The sequence below is a fragment of the Rhamphochromis sp. 'chilingali' genome (assembly GCF_963969265.1).
Source record: "Rhamphochromis sp. 'chilingali' genome assembly, chromosome: 16".
Taxonomy (NCBI): domain Eukaryota; kingdom Metazoa; phylum Chordata; class Actinopteri; order Cichliformes; family Cichlidae; genus Rhamphochromis; species Rhamphochromis sp. 'chilingali'.
In genome coordinates, this window is record NC_137943.1 from 19,508,921 (window position 1) to 19,524,593 (window position 15,673).

The following is a 15,673-nucleotide window of genomic DNA, read 5'->3' on the forward strand; positions in this document are numbered from 1 at the left end:
AACCTGCACTTGTACACAAAAAAAAAATCCAGCTCATTCACCGCTTGATGACATGTTTGTGTTCAGGTACAACAAAGCCCTTCACGTGCTATTGATCCAACCAAAAATGGATACGCTGAGAGTCTTACGGTTTGTAATTTGAGAGATCGGCCCTGAGCAGCATTTTTTTTTCTTTTTTCTTCAGATGCTAAGAGCAGGAGCATCCGCCAAATTCCCAGAGGTGCTCTTAAGATAGCTCTCACAAAGACAAGAAAGAAGATATTACCACATGCATGTATCTGGGGTTTTTGTTTTGTTTTTTTTTTTACAATTTTCAAATAGGGTCTACCTGCGGCCACGATAACACACATATGAAAGAAGCACTGGGTGTAAATGCCTTTTCGGGATTTTAAAAAAGGAAAGATTTCTTAACACAAGTGACAAGAAAACTTCAAGTCCATCCTTTGATCACTAACATTTAACATTACACAGCCAAACAATCTGAAAACTACACTTAAGCTACAATGTGAAGGCTGAAATGTGACATAACGCACTGCACTCTGTGACATTTCTATTTCAATGCCCAACCTCTGTAGAGAAGCTTGGCTTTACGGAAGAAAGTGCAAATTTAGCGTTTAAGAATCCTTTTCAACACTTTTATATTTTCAATCAAAAGATAAGAGTGTGTTACTTTGTCTCTCAAACTTCACACCTTGTCTGTACTCATGGAAAAGCACTCAGCCTGAAGGCCATTTGTAGCTCAGTCTTAAAAATGGCTTAGAGTCTATATATGTTTAAGAAAACAGGGCTAAATACTTTGTTTTATTTTGGCCTTCAAAAGTGCAAGAAAGTAGCGAAAAATACTTTATGAAAAGCCCGTAAAATGTTCAGTAATTAATGAATTACTCATTCTCTGCGGTGCAGTCTATTTTAAGGTACAGTTCTCTAAATCCTAAACCTTGATATGCCAGATTCTCTGGTGTGTACCTGAGTAGCGGACGAATAGCGGGCCGTGGATCGAGACGTGGCTGTCTTGGCTGAGCTGTGGGAACCCTCAGACGGCAGCGCCCCGCAGCACTGGGACTGACGGAAACATTTGCTGTACTCTTTGCGTACCTGCAGAGGAATAAAAGATCAGGACAAACTCAGCATACAGACACAGACAGCAGCCACCCCCTGAGAGATGCAAATCCCAAATCTTTATCAAATGCCATCCAGCTGACAGCAGTTTAAATGTCATATGTGTAAGGGCAGGAATAACAAACAGTGTGCAGCATATTGCAATATTGTAACAAGAAAGCATTTTGACATGAGTGTTGCTACATATGAATATATGAAATACCAGTTTAAAAAAACAAAACAAAAAAAATAAACTGGAAATGCTCCTATAAAGAGATACAAATAGCCACACCTGGAATCTACTTTAGATTCAGTGACAAGCAGGCAAATCTTAGCTTAAATCTTTAGAAAATTCCCCCTTTTAGAAAAGGTGAAACAATTACTGAATGTTTCCTCTATTTAAAAAAAAGACAATTATAGATAGCAGTTAACACACATATTGTTCTGTCTCTACAGCAGTTTAAAATGAAATTAATTTATTACCATAGAGGACAAAGAAAGGCAAAAAAATATCCTGACATTTAAAAACCTGCAACAAGCTGTTCATATTTGTCCTAAAAAGTAACTATAAACCAACTGGGCAATTAGTTAACTAGTTAATATCTCCTCGCTAATTTCCTGCCAATCAACTAATCACTTAGAGTGATTAATTATTAATAAAACTTATTAAACTTGTTTAAGTAATTCTCTTCCTTTAGTTTACAAAATGAGAGAAGACAACTCAAATCATAGCTGTCACAATGTTGGATAATTAAAAGCTACTTTCAGCTGCTCCCTTATTCACAGCAGGTAACTGAACATGTTTGATTTGGCAGTTTTACACTGGATGCCCTTTCTGACTCAATCGCAAAGGCCATTTGTCTCTATGGTTGGAAATGAGTAAACCGCAACATAACGAAGCCACAAAATGTGGAGATACCGGGGACTGAACCCAGGGCCTAATACACTCTATCACTGAGCTACATACACAGATGCCGGGAGTGCAATTATCGTGACTAAACAAATTCCCGCATAAATATTGCATATTTGTCACATGTTCATGTTTCAGATCATCAAAGAAATTAGACAAAGATAACTAAAGTAAATACAAACGGTGATTTAATTTATTAGAAAGCCATCCAAACCGCCCTAGTCTTCTGTAAAAAAGTATTTTTCGGCAGTTCATAGAATATCTTCCCTTGGTTATTTTTTGACGAATGTGAGACGAGCCTTTGTCCTCTTTTTGGTCAGCGGTGATTTTCTTCTTGGAACTCTCCAACTGTAAAATCATGAACTCTGACCTTTACTGAGACAATTGAGGCCTGAAGTTCTTCAGATGTTGCTCTGGGGTCTTTTGTGACCTCCTGGATGAGCCGTCGATGCACTCTTGGAGTAGTTTTGATAGCCTGCTGTTCCGCGTTTTCTCCATTTGTGGATAATAATGGCTCTCACTGTGGTTCACTGGCATCCCAAAGCCTTAGAAGTGGCTTCGTAATCCTTGGCAGACTGATAGATGTAAGTGCCTTTGCTTGTCTGCTGTTTCTTTAGATCTGACCGTAATGTTTGGCTTTCTAAGATCTTTTAGCTTACTTCACTTTGTCAGGCAGGTTCTATTTAAGCGATTTCTTGATTCAACAGGTCTGGCTTTCCAAAACATTTTGGTAAATCAGAGTTAATTCATGATTTAATAAGGGGGACAATTACTTTTTCCACATAGGCCCAGCTAGGTGTGGATAGCTTTTTTCCACTTAATAAATGAAATCATCATTTAAGTGCATTTTGTATCAACTCGGGTTGTCTTTGTCTAATATTAAAATTTGTTTGACAATCTAAAGCATGTAAATGTGACAAATACGCAAAAAACTAAGAAAACAGTTTTTCACCTTACTGTTAATCTATTTTACAGCATATCTGAGACACAGAAGGACAAATCTTACTTTTTTCTGCAGCAGGCAGTGAAAGATGAAGATGAACATCCCTTGCAGAGTGTTGAAGATGGTAAAGAGGTAAGCCATCACTATTGAGGACTCATTGAGAAAGAACAAGCCAAAGGACCACGTCAGCCCCAAAAGACAAAGTAGAGCAAAGGCTCCTAACACCCATGACCTGCAAAAGACAGGAAAGAGCAACATTAAAACAGCAAAAAATCTTAAATTCCCTGCTTCTCCACTCCTGGACAACACCTTTTTGAAACACCGGTTTTTTTGCTTGACAATTTGCACTAGTGGTGGCAAAGTGTAAAAATGCTGATGCAAATTTTGCAGACAGCGCACGTTCACTGTCTGACAGTTAGGAAATTTCCTTGGTCTTCCTCTGAATTGTTGTCTAACAAGACTGCAAACACAGCAGGATTTTCCTTGGTGGTTTCCAGAATATAAGATAACTCGACAGTCAGTTTCAGTGGCGATGCCTGGTCGTTACTGACACACAAGAGAGAAGTAAGGCATCCCCAGAGAGATACCACGAGCCTGGAAATAAATGGGACAACAGCATGTTGTCGGTGGGAGAAAAATCACAGTGAACAATGTTGAAAATGACGCCTAATTCTGCTTGCTGTCTAGTGCAGCGAAGATGTTATTTCATTGTTTAACAAGTTCCTAAATTTGAGTCAGAGACCAAATTCATAGCAGATTCAAGTTGGACCATAACAGTTAATGACTACTGAGTACTTATTATAATGTGAGAAATCCAGCATCCATAAATGTGAGTTTTGTCTGTGCAAAAAAATCCAAAAACCAGTTCAATGCCTTATCTTGGGTTTGGACCAAAATCAGAGTGAATGTCTTTGAATCAGACACCCACATAACATATGTTGGCCTGCCCTCAAACATATTGTTGAGCAAGAATCCAGGCATAGAAACGGTCAGAGGCTTTCGTCTTTTCACAACCAAACGCAGCAGACAGAAAACGAAAACACTGAGGCCCCCCTGTTTTTGTTTTAAAACTTCAAATCTGCAAAGATTGCAGTTGAATCCGCCTTTCAAAGAAGCCTATAAACTATGCCAACACAGGAGCAAAAAGATACAAAGGTCAGAATTGCAGTTATGAAGAAATAAAAAAAAAAAAAAAAAAGGCAATATACCCCAGCGTAGCGCAAATACAGAAATCATAAAATGAACTAAAAAGGCACCACCTACGGACTGAAATAAAATCTAAAGGGAAAATTACTGGTCTGGTCGGGTTTAAGAGAGGAGAAAATCAAATAAACGTGTAGGTCAGAAGCTGCTTTTGAAATTTCAGGAGGTAGGCAAAAGCAGTAATGGTGCATATTATTTTTCTTCCCACTCCCCCCGCTCAGCAAACACACACACACTCTAACAGCAAGCAGCCACAGCTCAGCCTCCTTATCGACTAGAGTGACACCCCCCCGCCTCCCTCACCTTATACCCCCGATCCTGGACGAGTCAGGTTTCATGGAGGTGGAATGCTTCACCATCTTGTACATGGTCACCACCAGGAAGATGACATTGACCTGTCAAAACAGATGCCACATAAGGGTTAACAGAACGCATTTAGGTAGTCACGTGATTCCTGCTGTTACCACCAACGAATGGAGCAAGTGCTCCGATCCTTTACTGTCACGCTGACCTTGTGTTTGATTTCTTTAATTCTATATATGCAAATAGAAATCTTGAAATTAAAAAGTAGTCAGTGCAGAAAACAGCTCCCTTAACGTTTTACATTTTCAACCAGAATATTTTTTGAAGCTATTCTCTCGCTGGCTCCGTGGCGTGTGTCAACACAAACACACCTTTACCGAGAGGAATATGAAAATTTAATGCCTCTGTGCAGATCACAAAGTACATTGACTTTCAAAGAGGAAAAACAACTGTGAGAGGTTATCGCCTTGGTCTGCTTCACACAGCTTCGATATTCAACATCGGCTACATTCGAAATTTCTCCCTCATGTTTGTCATTACAGCTGATTCCAAACACAGAGTACAAATCCACAAAATAAGGGACGTCTATCTGATGAAACAGATCTAATAAAGTGCAGGCAAGAGCGCCGGGAGAGAGAAAAAAAGTTAAATCTAGTGGGGAAAATATAGAGTTTGAATGTCATGTTTTAAAAACAAGCTTCACCGAGACCAGGAAAAAACATTTAAGTGATTCAAGCCATACATCCAGAAAGGTTTCGATGCTTTCAGGATGTCTCTATCTCTAACTCTCTAAGCACTGCAGGCCTGTAGCCACAAAGGGAAAGGGAGGAGATGCACTTCAATTTGGCACGATACCACATTCAACCTTTGAAATGTACTTCTGTTAATATTCAACGAAAAACAAAAAAGAAAAAAATGGATCCGGAGTCTTATCACATGAAAAACTTCTACCCTCAAAAACCTGCTCCGGGCGTGCATTTTTCAAGCCCACCCAAGCGCTTCGAGCGTGAACGGGGGATAATAAAAGGCACGAGTTGGCATAAAAACGGACCCCTAATGATCGAGATGTAGTGCTCTCCAGTTTATCAAATATTTCAGTTTCAATTCTCATTCACAAATCAGCGGCAAGATCCCCGGCAAGATCCCCGGCATTATCCCGCGTGAACGCATCCCGAGAACACAGGCGGCAACAAAAGCAGGGTCCTAAATGGAAACAAAGAAGCACTTCCAAAAAAAAAAAAAAAAGGAAACAAAGAGGCTGTGAGTGGAACACAGATGGAAACCAACAACAGCGGCGTTGAGAAAGATGGAAGAAAAAGGAGTGGCTAAAAAGACAGAAAGAGGCTTTTAGATCACAGCTTAGAGTACTGCCGTGTTTTGTCTCCCAGCCACAGGGGCCGATTTACGTCTGCTTGAGTCGAGAGGCTGGAGATGCATTTAACACAGCTGTAAGTGGTGACACAGATACGATGAGACAGACAGTGAGGAATGGAGTAAAGGGGGCACTCTGCAGAAAGATGAGGCGAACTGCATGTGCCATCTAAAATTTGTACTTCCCTGCGAAATCAAGAGCATATAACAGGGGCTGCCTACACGGGGTCTGGCGTCCATCTACAGCCTATGGACAGATTTACATACGTGTTACTATATACGCCTATATGGATAAGTGCTCTGGGTCTGCTTAGGTCATGCTGAATGCGTGCATGTGATGCGCACACGTTGTGCGTGTGTCTATGCGCATGGCGAACACCCAGCGCCGTGCATGAAATATTAAAAGGTGAAGATGGAGATGTCCGCGCTCTAGGATTGGCTGGGGATACGTCATAATCCTCAGCAGGGCTATGAGCTGTGGTAATAGTTGTCTGGCCCACCCACTCATTACTTCCATGTTCACCACCCCATCCCCACCCCCCGCCACCATCACCCTTGTTTTCCCACTGAGCAAATGACCTTCATGCCTGAAACGATTTCTCCTCCTGATTGCAGGCAGGGGAGTATTCTCTAGATGTACAGCAAGGACCAAACAGCTTCAAGTTGTTGCCGCTCACCAATTCTGATTTCAGAGGATTTCATAGCTGAGTGGACACTGATGTCCTCGTGTCAGCTATAATGGGACCACTTTCCTTTCATGCAAATTGATCTGAGAAAGCAGAGCTAAGAGGCTGCCAGCACAGACGGAGAGAGAGAAATCTATAAACTATTCTCTGAGCTTTTCTTTCAAAGAACAAAAAGTTATCACACGCGTGCACAAATTTACAACTTACCACAATTATGAAGGTTACAGGTCCGATGAAGCTCCAGATGAAATGGTTGTCGACTCTTAACCAGCACCTATAGGGTGTAAAAGGTGGTGTTCAGTTCATTAAATCGTCTCTTTGTGAAAACAAAGTTGCTTCTCATTGATCGGAGCCCAGCAGAGCCGGCTGCATGATAGGCCGCAGCAACAGAATAGAAACTCCTTTGACCGCAAAGAAGAAAACCCGACCTTAAGGGAGTGCTGGCCTCGTGCCATGAGAAGCTGCAGTGTAAAAGCCAGTGGTTACTGGACTCATGACTTCACAGTCTGCAAATGTCTACAAATGTGGGATATCTGTGTGTATGTACAGTACAGTAAACATTGTAATGTAGACAGTTTAAGAATGAATTGCACCTCAGCCCACGTTTATCACCGGGAAACAGAATGGAAAATAGAGTCTGAAAAAGGCGGTTTACTTAAATTCCATAAATTAGAGAGGACTCGCCGTTTTACAAATCATAAAGCTTGCTGCTTGGATGAAGACCAGCAGAGGAGTGCATAAACTTTTAACTGACATGGGCGGCAATTATCCACATCCACAAGACTAAAAACCCAGCGAGCGAGTGCAGCTAGCCAGCACATTCATTAATGCAGCTACTTTGCTCACAGCCTCTTCTTTTAGCAATGACAGGCTGTAAATTTGCCAAGGGGCCAGAGGTGGACTACTCTTTGTGATATTACTATCATTAGCACATACAGTACATGCTGTGTGGGTGTGTCGCAGTGGGGAGAAGGGAGGACTAAAGCTTGTGATATTTATCCCGGGAAGAAGAGCCTCTGCAAAGATCCCACACTTACGCCCGCTGAGTGCCGTAGCTTCTGTAGTCAATGGCCGCTGAGATGCCCACCACCACGGCTGGGATGAGGTACCCAGACATGTAGTAATACTTCCTGCGTGAAAACTCGCTCTCAAACACCTCGACCAGCATGAGGTACAGCTGCACGCCCTCCAAACACATCCACACGAACGCGGCCAGGAAGCAGAAGTGGAGAACTCCAGCGATGATGGAGCAGACCAGCTGATGAGAAAATACAAGCAGACGTTACACGCAGAGGTAAAAGGACAGTGAAAGAGCTTATTTTACTAAACCCTGCGCCTTGGATGAACACGCTTCCCTCCCTGCTGCTTTGGAAAGGTTTATTCATGCGGTCAGCTTTCTGCTGTCTGGGCTGAGAGGAATTCAGAGTGTCATAACACCAATCAAAGCAACCATAATAAATGTGTAATTCTATGCTACAAAACAACACTCCTGACCCAGATGACCTTACCCTGCGAAACCTGTGGAACCCCCTGATGGTGACCTTACCTTGTGCTTTTGCCAGCACTTTCCACACACCCTCCATGTTTTTATCATTATTTTTCTATACTGAAAATAAAAGTCAAAAGATAAATAAATAGAAAGATTTTTTTTCCCTTTTTCATTATTACCAAAAATGACTTGTCTATAGTATTTAACACAAATCTGTATGTTTTTGCTTTAGAACGGTGGTTAGTTTAAGTTAGTCTAGTTATTTATTTTTATTAAGACAGGACTAGATGTTTGCAGATGTATGCTAGCAGATTTCTGCATCTTTTAGCTGAAAATGTTTGTTTTTTAGTCCACAGCTTTGTTGTTGTCATTTGTGGGATCAGAAATGTGCCTTAGTAAGACCAAATACATGCTGCACACTCCTAGAAATGATGAAGCGACGCTTTTAGCAGCTTAATAACACTTTCACTGGGAGTCATTGGACACCAAACCAGAGCTAAAAGCATAGCAATGATTGATAATTATTACCTTTATCTTTTAGATGGATGTTAACTGATGCAAAGATTAAGCTTTTTAACATGTTTTGAGATACACATTTCTGTCAAAGTTTGAAATTAAGAAGCTACATATTCAGTGAGTAAAGATGTATTTTAGTCTTTTTATATAAAAAAATATCTAGCAACAAATCAGCTTCATAAATATCAGAATCAGATGTTTGGAGGTACTTTCATTTTTCTATTGATCAAATAGTTCAAACACTCATTTTTCACACTTTATTAGAATTTAAAAATCTGCATCTTCCTCCTATAAATGTAACAGATTCCACAGATCTCAAAGTAGTAAGGTTTCTCGCATGATGTCACGTGCACATTTCTGAAGAGTGTAACATGTGTGGTTGCTGGCTGTCAGGTGAAATCGATCACAAAGAGGATGCTGCACCAAAAATCTCCTTGTGTTAGCTGAGGTATGACTGAGGCAAACGTTCTCCATTTCAAGTTCGTGTCGAGCTTCTTCCAAGTCTCACTGCTGCTCAGCTTTTAGTTAATGAGTGTTTGCAGACAAGTTGGCATCTCCCATGAAAACTACAGGCAACCGCAGCAATGTGAGACCAGAGCAAACACAGACCAGGAAGGAAACATAACTTTTTCCCCCCCAAGCAACCAGTTTCTTTATTCCCCTTTTAAGCTAGTAAACAAAACAGAAATCTTTTACATAAATTTAAATACTTCTGAGATAGGTGAGTGTGAGAGAGAGAGATTAAGCTGTACCTGACTGTGGACCTGATTCAGTGTAAATCTGCAGGCCAACTGCAGCTAGCCAAGTCAAACTGCTCCTCACTCATGAAAGCAGATTTTTCAACTGCAAACTTGGTTTAAATTGAATATTCTGGAGGAATCTTACAGCAGACTAAATTTTTACATCCTCTTAAAATGATATGAAGAGTTATGTTCCAAAACCCAAACCGTAAAATTATAAAATGGTTAAATAATTCCTAAACAAAGCCTTTTATTTACTTTAAAGCTTCTATATTTATATTTTGGAGTTTAAGCCCTTTAACCTCTTGTGTTAGTTTTGCTCTCAACGCAAAGGAAGGCAAAGTTTCAACAACCAGTTTCCTCACAGCCGGGGGCAGGTCATTAACCAGCCTCCAGGCCTGTGTAACTGGATCTTTAGCAACCGACTTTCCCAGTGACTGTCAGCAGCGTCCATTAACCACTCGCCAAAAAGTTGCGAATACACATTTTTGCCTCACGCTCGGTGTTTCCCAGATGGCCCCGGACTGTTCTCTAGGCCGGTGAAACTGGGGGACACTGTCAACATGATTGTCACACGCCCAAAGTGTTGCAAAAGTTAACATCCCATTGTTAGCAGTTACATGTTTGCAAAACCTCAGCAAAAACATAAATAATTTCAGACATCTGTGATTAAATTACAGGAAGAATATTTGATTTCAAATAAATACAGTGGGGCAAAAAAGTATTTAGTCAGCCACCGATTGTGCAAGTTCCCCCACCTAAAATGATGACAGAGGTCAGTAATTTGTACCAGAGGTACACTTCAACTGTAAGAGACAGAATGTGAAAAAAAAAATCCATGAATCCACATGGTAGGATTTGTAAAGAATTTATTCGTAAATCAGGGTGGAAAATAAGTATTTGGTCACCTCAAACAAGGAAAATCTCTGGCTCTCACAGACCTGTAACGTCTTCTGTAAGAAGCTTTTCTGTCCCCCACTCGTTACCTGTATGAATGGCACCTGTTTGAACTCATCATCTGTATAAAAGACACCTGTCCACAGCCTCAAACAGTCAGACTCCAAACTCCGCCATGGCCAAGACCAAAGAGCTTTTGAAGGACACCAGGTAAAGTATTGTAGACCTGCACCAGACTGGGAAGAGTGAATCTACAATAGGCAAGCAGCTTGGTGTGAAAAAAATCAACTGTGGGAGCAATCATCAGAAAATGGAAGACATACAAGACCACTGATAATCTCCCTCGATCTGGGGCTCCACGCAAGATCTCATCCCGTGGGGTCACAATGATCATGAGAACGGTGAGCAAAGATCCCAGAACCACACGGGGGGACCTGGTGAATGACCTGCAGAGAGCTGGGACCAAAGTAACAAAGGTCACCATCAGTAACACACTACAACGGCAGGGAATCAAATCCCGCAGTGCCAGACGTGTTCCGCTGCTGAAGCCAGTGCATGTCCAGGCCCGTCTGAAGTTTGCCAGAGAGCACATGGATGATACAGCAGAGGATTGGGAGAATGTCATGTGGTCAGATGAAACCAAAGTAGAACTTTTTGGTATAAACTCAACTCGTCGTGTTTGGAAGAAGAAGAATACTGAGTTGCATCCCAAGAACACCATACCTACTGTGAAGCATGGGGGTGGAAACATCATGCTATGGGGCTGTTTTTCTGCCAAGGGGACAGGACGACTGATCCGTGTTAAGGACAGAATGAATGGGGCCATGTATCGTGAGATTTTGAGCCAAAACCTCCTTCCATCAGTGAGAACTTTGAAGATGAAACGAGGCTGGGTCTTCCAACATGACAATGATCCAAAACACACCGCCCGGGCAACAAAGGAGTGGCTCCGTAAGAAGCATTTGAAAGTCCTGGAGTGGCCTAGCCAGTCTCCAGACCTCAACCCCATAGAAAATCTGTGGCGGGAGTTGAAAGTCCGTGTTGCTCGGCGACAGCCCCAAAACATCACTGCTCTCGAGAAGATCTGCATGGAGGAATGGGCCAAAATACCAGCTACTGTGTGTGCAAACCTGGTAAAGACCTATAGTAAACGTTTGACCTCTGTTATTGCCAACAAAGGTTATGTTACAAAGTATTGAGTTGTATTTTTGTTATTGACCAAATACTTATTTTCCACCCTGATTTACGAATAAATTCTTTACAAATCCTACCATGTGGATTCATGGATTTTTTTTTCACATTCTGTCTCTCACAGTTGAAGTGTACCTCTGGTGCAAATTACTGACCTCTGTTATCATTTTAGGTGGGGGAACTTGCACAATCGGTGGCTGACTAAATACTTTTTTGCCCCACTGTACGTTGCTGCCATAAAACTCCTGCTTTTAATATCTGCATTAAATTCTACCACTGGCAGACTCCTAATAGAAATATGATATTTTAATCTAATGTGGATTTTTTTTTTGGTTTGCCACTTCAAAGGAAAACTGAAGGGAAAATTCAGGCGTACAAAAGGTTAATTACAGCAGATGAGACTATTAATCAGTAGTGTGAAATTAAAACCTTCTGCAGAGTCACTTCCACGGTACCTTTGGTTCTGTCATGTTGATGCCCACAAGAAAGAGAAGCTCGCCGATGAACAGGTTGAGGCACAGGTTTTTGTGAATGGTGTTGCGGTCACTCTGCAGACCTCTGAAGAAGCAGAAAGTGAAGAGGCTGATGGCCAGGCAGACCAGAGACACAGCAATGCCCATCCTGGTGATGACGGTGAGGAGAACCTCGTGCACGCTCCCGTCCCTCTGCAGACAAATAGAGAAAGCACGGACTGACTTTAAACTTTGCACCTCTCATTATAATGGGCAGCGTTTGAGCACGTAATGAGTGAAGCTGTGCTGGCCTAATGGGGACACACACGCACCCTGTATGTTGTCACTGAATCGAAATCTCTGGAGTGTTTAATCCTCGCTTATTACTGGGAAAGTCGCATCACCTTGCTGATATTAATGATTAGAGCCTCCACAACATGTTTTGGTGTTCATATGACAACTTGACTGATTAAAACTCATGAAGTTTCACGAGAAAGTGTTGCAGAAAGTGACATCAACAGAAAAATGCCGCAAAAAGAGCTGTGAACATGTGGCATCCGAGTTCTCGCTTTGCGGTTGAATCACGCTGCGTTTCAGGAGGTCCAAAACTGAGCGTATTTCAAGACGGCCACCTGGCAAAAGTGAAAATAGCAGACACGACCATAAAAAAATATCACTCAAGGACATGGTGGCCTCAAAGTGAGCCAATTCCTCCTGTGATATTTGTAATTTTATTGAGGGCAGGAGTTACAGTTGAGGTGATGTGTAGGGGATTGGTGGGGCTAAGCCTAGCCTCAGGGCTCTGGTTTCAAGCTGTGGTTAAGGTTGAGGTTAAGACAGATGACAGGCATAGAGTTCATGAGTTGGGACGTATTATTAGACGAACCACAAACTTATCCTCTACATTTATTACTGGCTAGGTCCTCGCTGCACATGCTATTTATCATGTAATTGGATTGTAATTGCATTTCGCGACCAAATGGGTCCAACACCACTTCAAGAGGGGTGGAGACACAAGTTAAAGCTGAAGTTATGTTGTTTCCCATGATTCTCTGAGACATATGCACAGAGGGATATTAGACATGGATCACAGGTAGAACATAATTACTTCTGATAATGGTATGGCACTTCCTGACACAAACTCGCACTTTTAAAGCGACAGCCCTGCTGCCTTTTCTCCACTTCTCCCTTTCTTCCCTGCCCTTACCTTCTCCTCCAGCTATAATCTAATTATCTCCACTGAAATGACATTCTTGTTCTTGCCGCGTGTGCACAAATCTTTAAGTGAGACGGAAGAACGAGTAATTGAGACTGAAAAATAGCTTGAGCGAGCCACAAGGCGAGGGCCACTTACCACATTTCCCCGATGAGCCATGAGGATGGCAAAGTTGGTCAAGTGACTGCACGAGCAAGTGGTGTGGCTCTTATTGGTTTCCAGCAGTTTACAACCCTGAGTGGACCAGTATCCCATCATGCTCCTCTCTGAGTAATTCCAGAAGGAACAGTTGGGATTGTAATAATGTTCTTTCTGCAAAACACAAAAGCAGAGAGGGGGAAAAAATTAAACATTTATGAATATGCGCAGTTAAAGCACGTCAGTCATGTGTTTACTTCTCCTTTTTTTCGATTTTAAAAAAACGTACTCAATTATTTGTGAAGGAGAAAGATCAAAATGGTGCTAATCATCACTAACGGCACACGGTTTCTCCTTTACTGTAAAAGGTATTGCAGTCTATCCTGTTTTTTGACAGCCTGGCTCTATAGTGTGGTCAGGGTAAATCTCAGAGGGAGGCTTACATCCAGGTGCTCCAGTGTGAAGATCACGGGGTCTGCCACAAACACACGGCTCGACTCCTTTGTAATAGAGGCTGACAGGATGTGGGAGTTGACAGTGAGAGAGAGGTTGTGTTTGTTCAGGTCTCCCATTCCCCGCAATGTGGCATTTTCTGTGCTGAGGAACTGACCCAGGTGCTTGTAGAGTACAAATACCAGCTTGGCTACACCTATAGCAAACAATAAGAAGTACAGCATTAGACATAATTTACAGTTATCTACCAAACAGTAATAATTCACTCCCCCAAAATAACACGGCTCACTGCATTTTATATAAAATATATAGATTGTTAAAACTGGTGCCTCTGCCAATGAACACACAGGATGTCGAGCCAGTTAGACAGATGAGGTGCACAACTCATCTGTCTGACTGCTGCAAAGCGCACTATGCTTTACTCATTACAGTGATAATTAAGATTAATTTTAAAATATGAAACATCTGATCCATGTTCTTCATGTTTTGCATGTTTTTAAAACTATTTTTAATGGCAACCTTAAGACTCTTCATTGCAAAATGATGTGCTTTCGCTGCGTTGCTCCAGCAACATCATAATTAATGTCCATTGTTGCCACTAACCGACCATGTCACTGGGAAAAGATAAAAAAGATTAAAAGCCAGGTGCACATGGGAGACATTTGCCTTTGTGGCTTTTTGACCAAAACCATGATCTTTATCTAGACCAGGTAGTTTGGTTCAGCCTAACAATACTCCAACTGAAAGCCTCAACATTAACGCAAACATCAAACAAAGACTAAAACTAATGAGCAGTGAGTTATGGTTATGCGTACAAGCGTCCCAATCTCCTGGGTGAAAGTCCTCTATTTAGTATTCCACCTCACCAGAAACTTCTGAAACATTTTGAGCAGAAGTTCTGTTTTCTGCAAAAGTGATCGTTACACTTTTTCCCCCCTTCCTCGAAATATCAAAATGTTAAGATTAGATCACTAATCTCAGATCTACGTGTGTTTGTTTGTTCACAAACTCCTCCTAAGATCATCAGGAACATCTTAGGCCCCTGTAAGTCTTTTACGTAGTCACTGGTTCTTATCTATATCAGATATTATGATGTTATCATGCTTCCAAGCAACCACCGAGCAACAGGTTTTTTTAAGCCTTTATGCATCGTTAAAACCTTATGAAAGCAACCGATAGTTTTCATTTCAGGACAATAACATCCCATTTATGTCCACAAAACCTGAATTATACATGAATATATAGCTAAAATGCCCAGTGTTTAAGCTTTTAGCATGTGACTGGACAGCGGAAGTAAGACAGAGAAACTGGCAGAAAGACACACAGTAAAAACCCTTGGGGCAGATTTGAACCCAGGCCTCTGCATGAGCCTTGCAGCACACAAGTCAACCGCTCAACCCAGTAAGCTAAACCAGCAGTCCTAGATAACACATATAATAAAAAAAATAAATAAATAAAAAAAAAACTTTGAGAACAAACAGGTCAAGCAATACTTCAGCATAGACATGCACAAACACATGAAACCTAAACAACGGTTGTTTTTGTTGACCCATATCCAAGGAGCATTGCCTTTTAGCATCGCTAATTCGTTCCAGGATTTATGCTAAGCTAAGCTAATAACCTCCTGATTATATTACCCCATACAGTGCAGTGTATGAGACTCATATTGTAACTCCCGGCAAAAAATAAATAAATCAATGAGCATATTTCACAAATGTCTTACTAATCCGATTCAAAATGCCTTAGCACGTAAAATCACTTTAAGGCATTATCCCAACTTAATTACCCAAATGAAAACAACTATGTGAATTAGGACATGGTTATGAACTACCATCGAACCATCTGATCAGCTAGGTGTTTCTTCTGCAGTGACGTTCTCTCACCGTTTTTGCTGTTGACTTTCACCGTGTTGGAAGACAGCTGAAGAGTCATTCCGCTCTTGCTCGTCTGTGGAAATCTGAAGTCTTGCACCTGCCCGTCGGTGCTTAGCACACACACCTCCAACACTGAGAGATGGCCGAGGTAAAAGGGAAAGCGACAGAGAGATTGAGAGAGGGGGAGATGTAT

General features: G+C 41.5%; 1 protein-coding gene across 7 annotated transcripts in view; it reads right to left on the bottom strand.

The window, feature by feature from the left end:
- The window catches only part of adgrl2b.1 (adhesion G protein-coupled receptor L2b, tandem duplicate 1), a 90,454-nt gene that overhangs the window by 8,199 nt on the left and 66,582 nt on the right, over positions 1 to 15,673 (bottom strand). For all 7 annotated transcript variants that reach the window (XM_080906995.1, XM_080906993.1, XM_080906994.1 and 4 more), the window contains 9 exons: positions 15,490 to 15,612; positions 13,597 to 13,802; positions 13,154 to 13,327; positions 11,803 to 12,012; positions 7,552 to 7,772; positions 6,722 to 6,788; positions 4,458 to 4,549; positions 3,015 to 3,183; positions 967 to 1,095 (listed from right to left, as the gene is read on the bottom strand). In XM_080906995.1, coding sequence (XP_080763121.1) covers positions 967 to 1,095; positions 3,015 to 3,183; positions 4,458 to 4,549; positions 6,722 to 6,788; positions 7,552 to 7,772; positions 11,803 to 12,012; positions 13,154 to 13,327; positions 13,597 to 13,802; positions 15,490 to 15,612 — 1,391 coding nt within the window. The remainder of the gene's footprint in view (positions 1 to 966; positions 1,096 to 3,014; positions 3,184 to 4,457; positions 4,550 to 6,721; positions 6,789 to 7,551; positions 7,773 to 11,802; positions 12,013 to 13,153; positions 13,328 to 13,596; positions 13,803 to 15,489; positions 15,613 to 15,673) is intronic.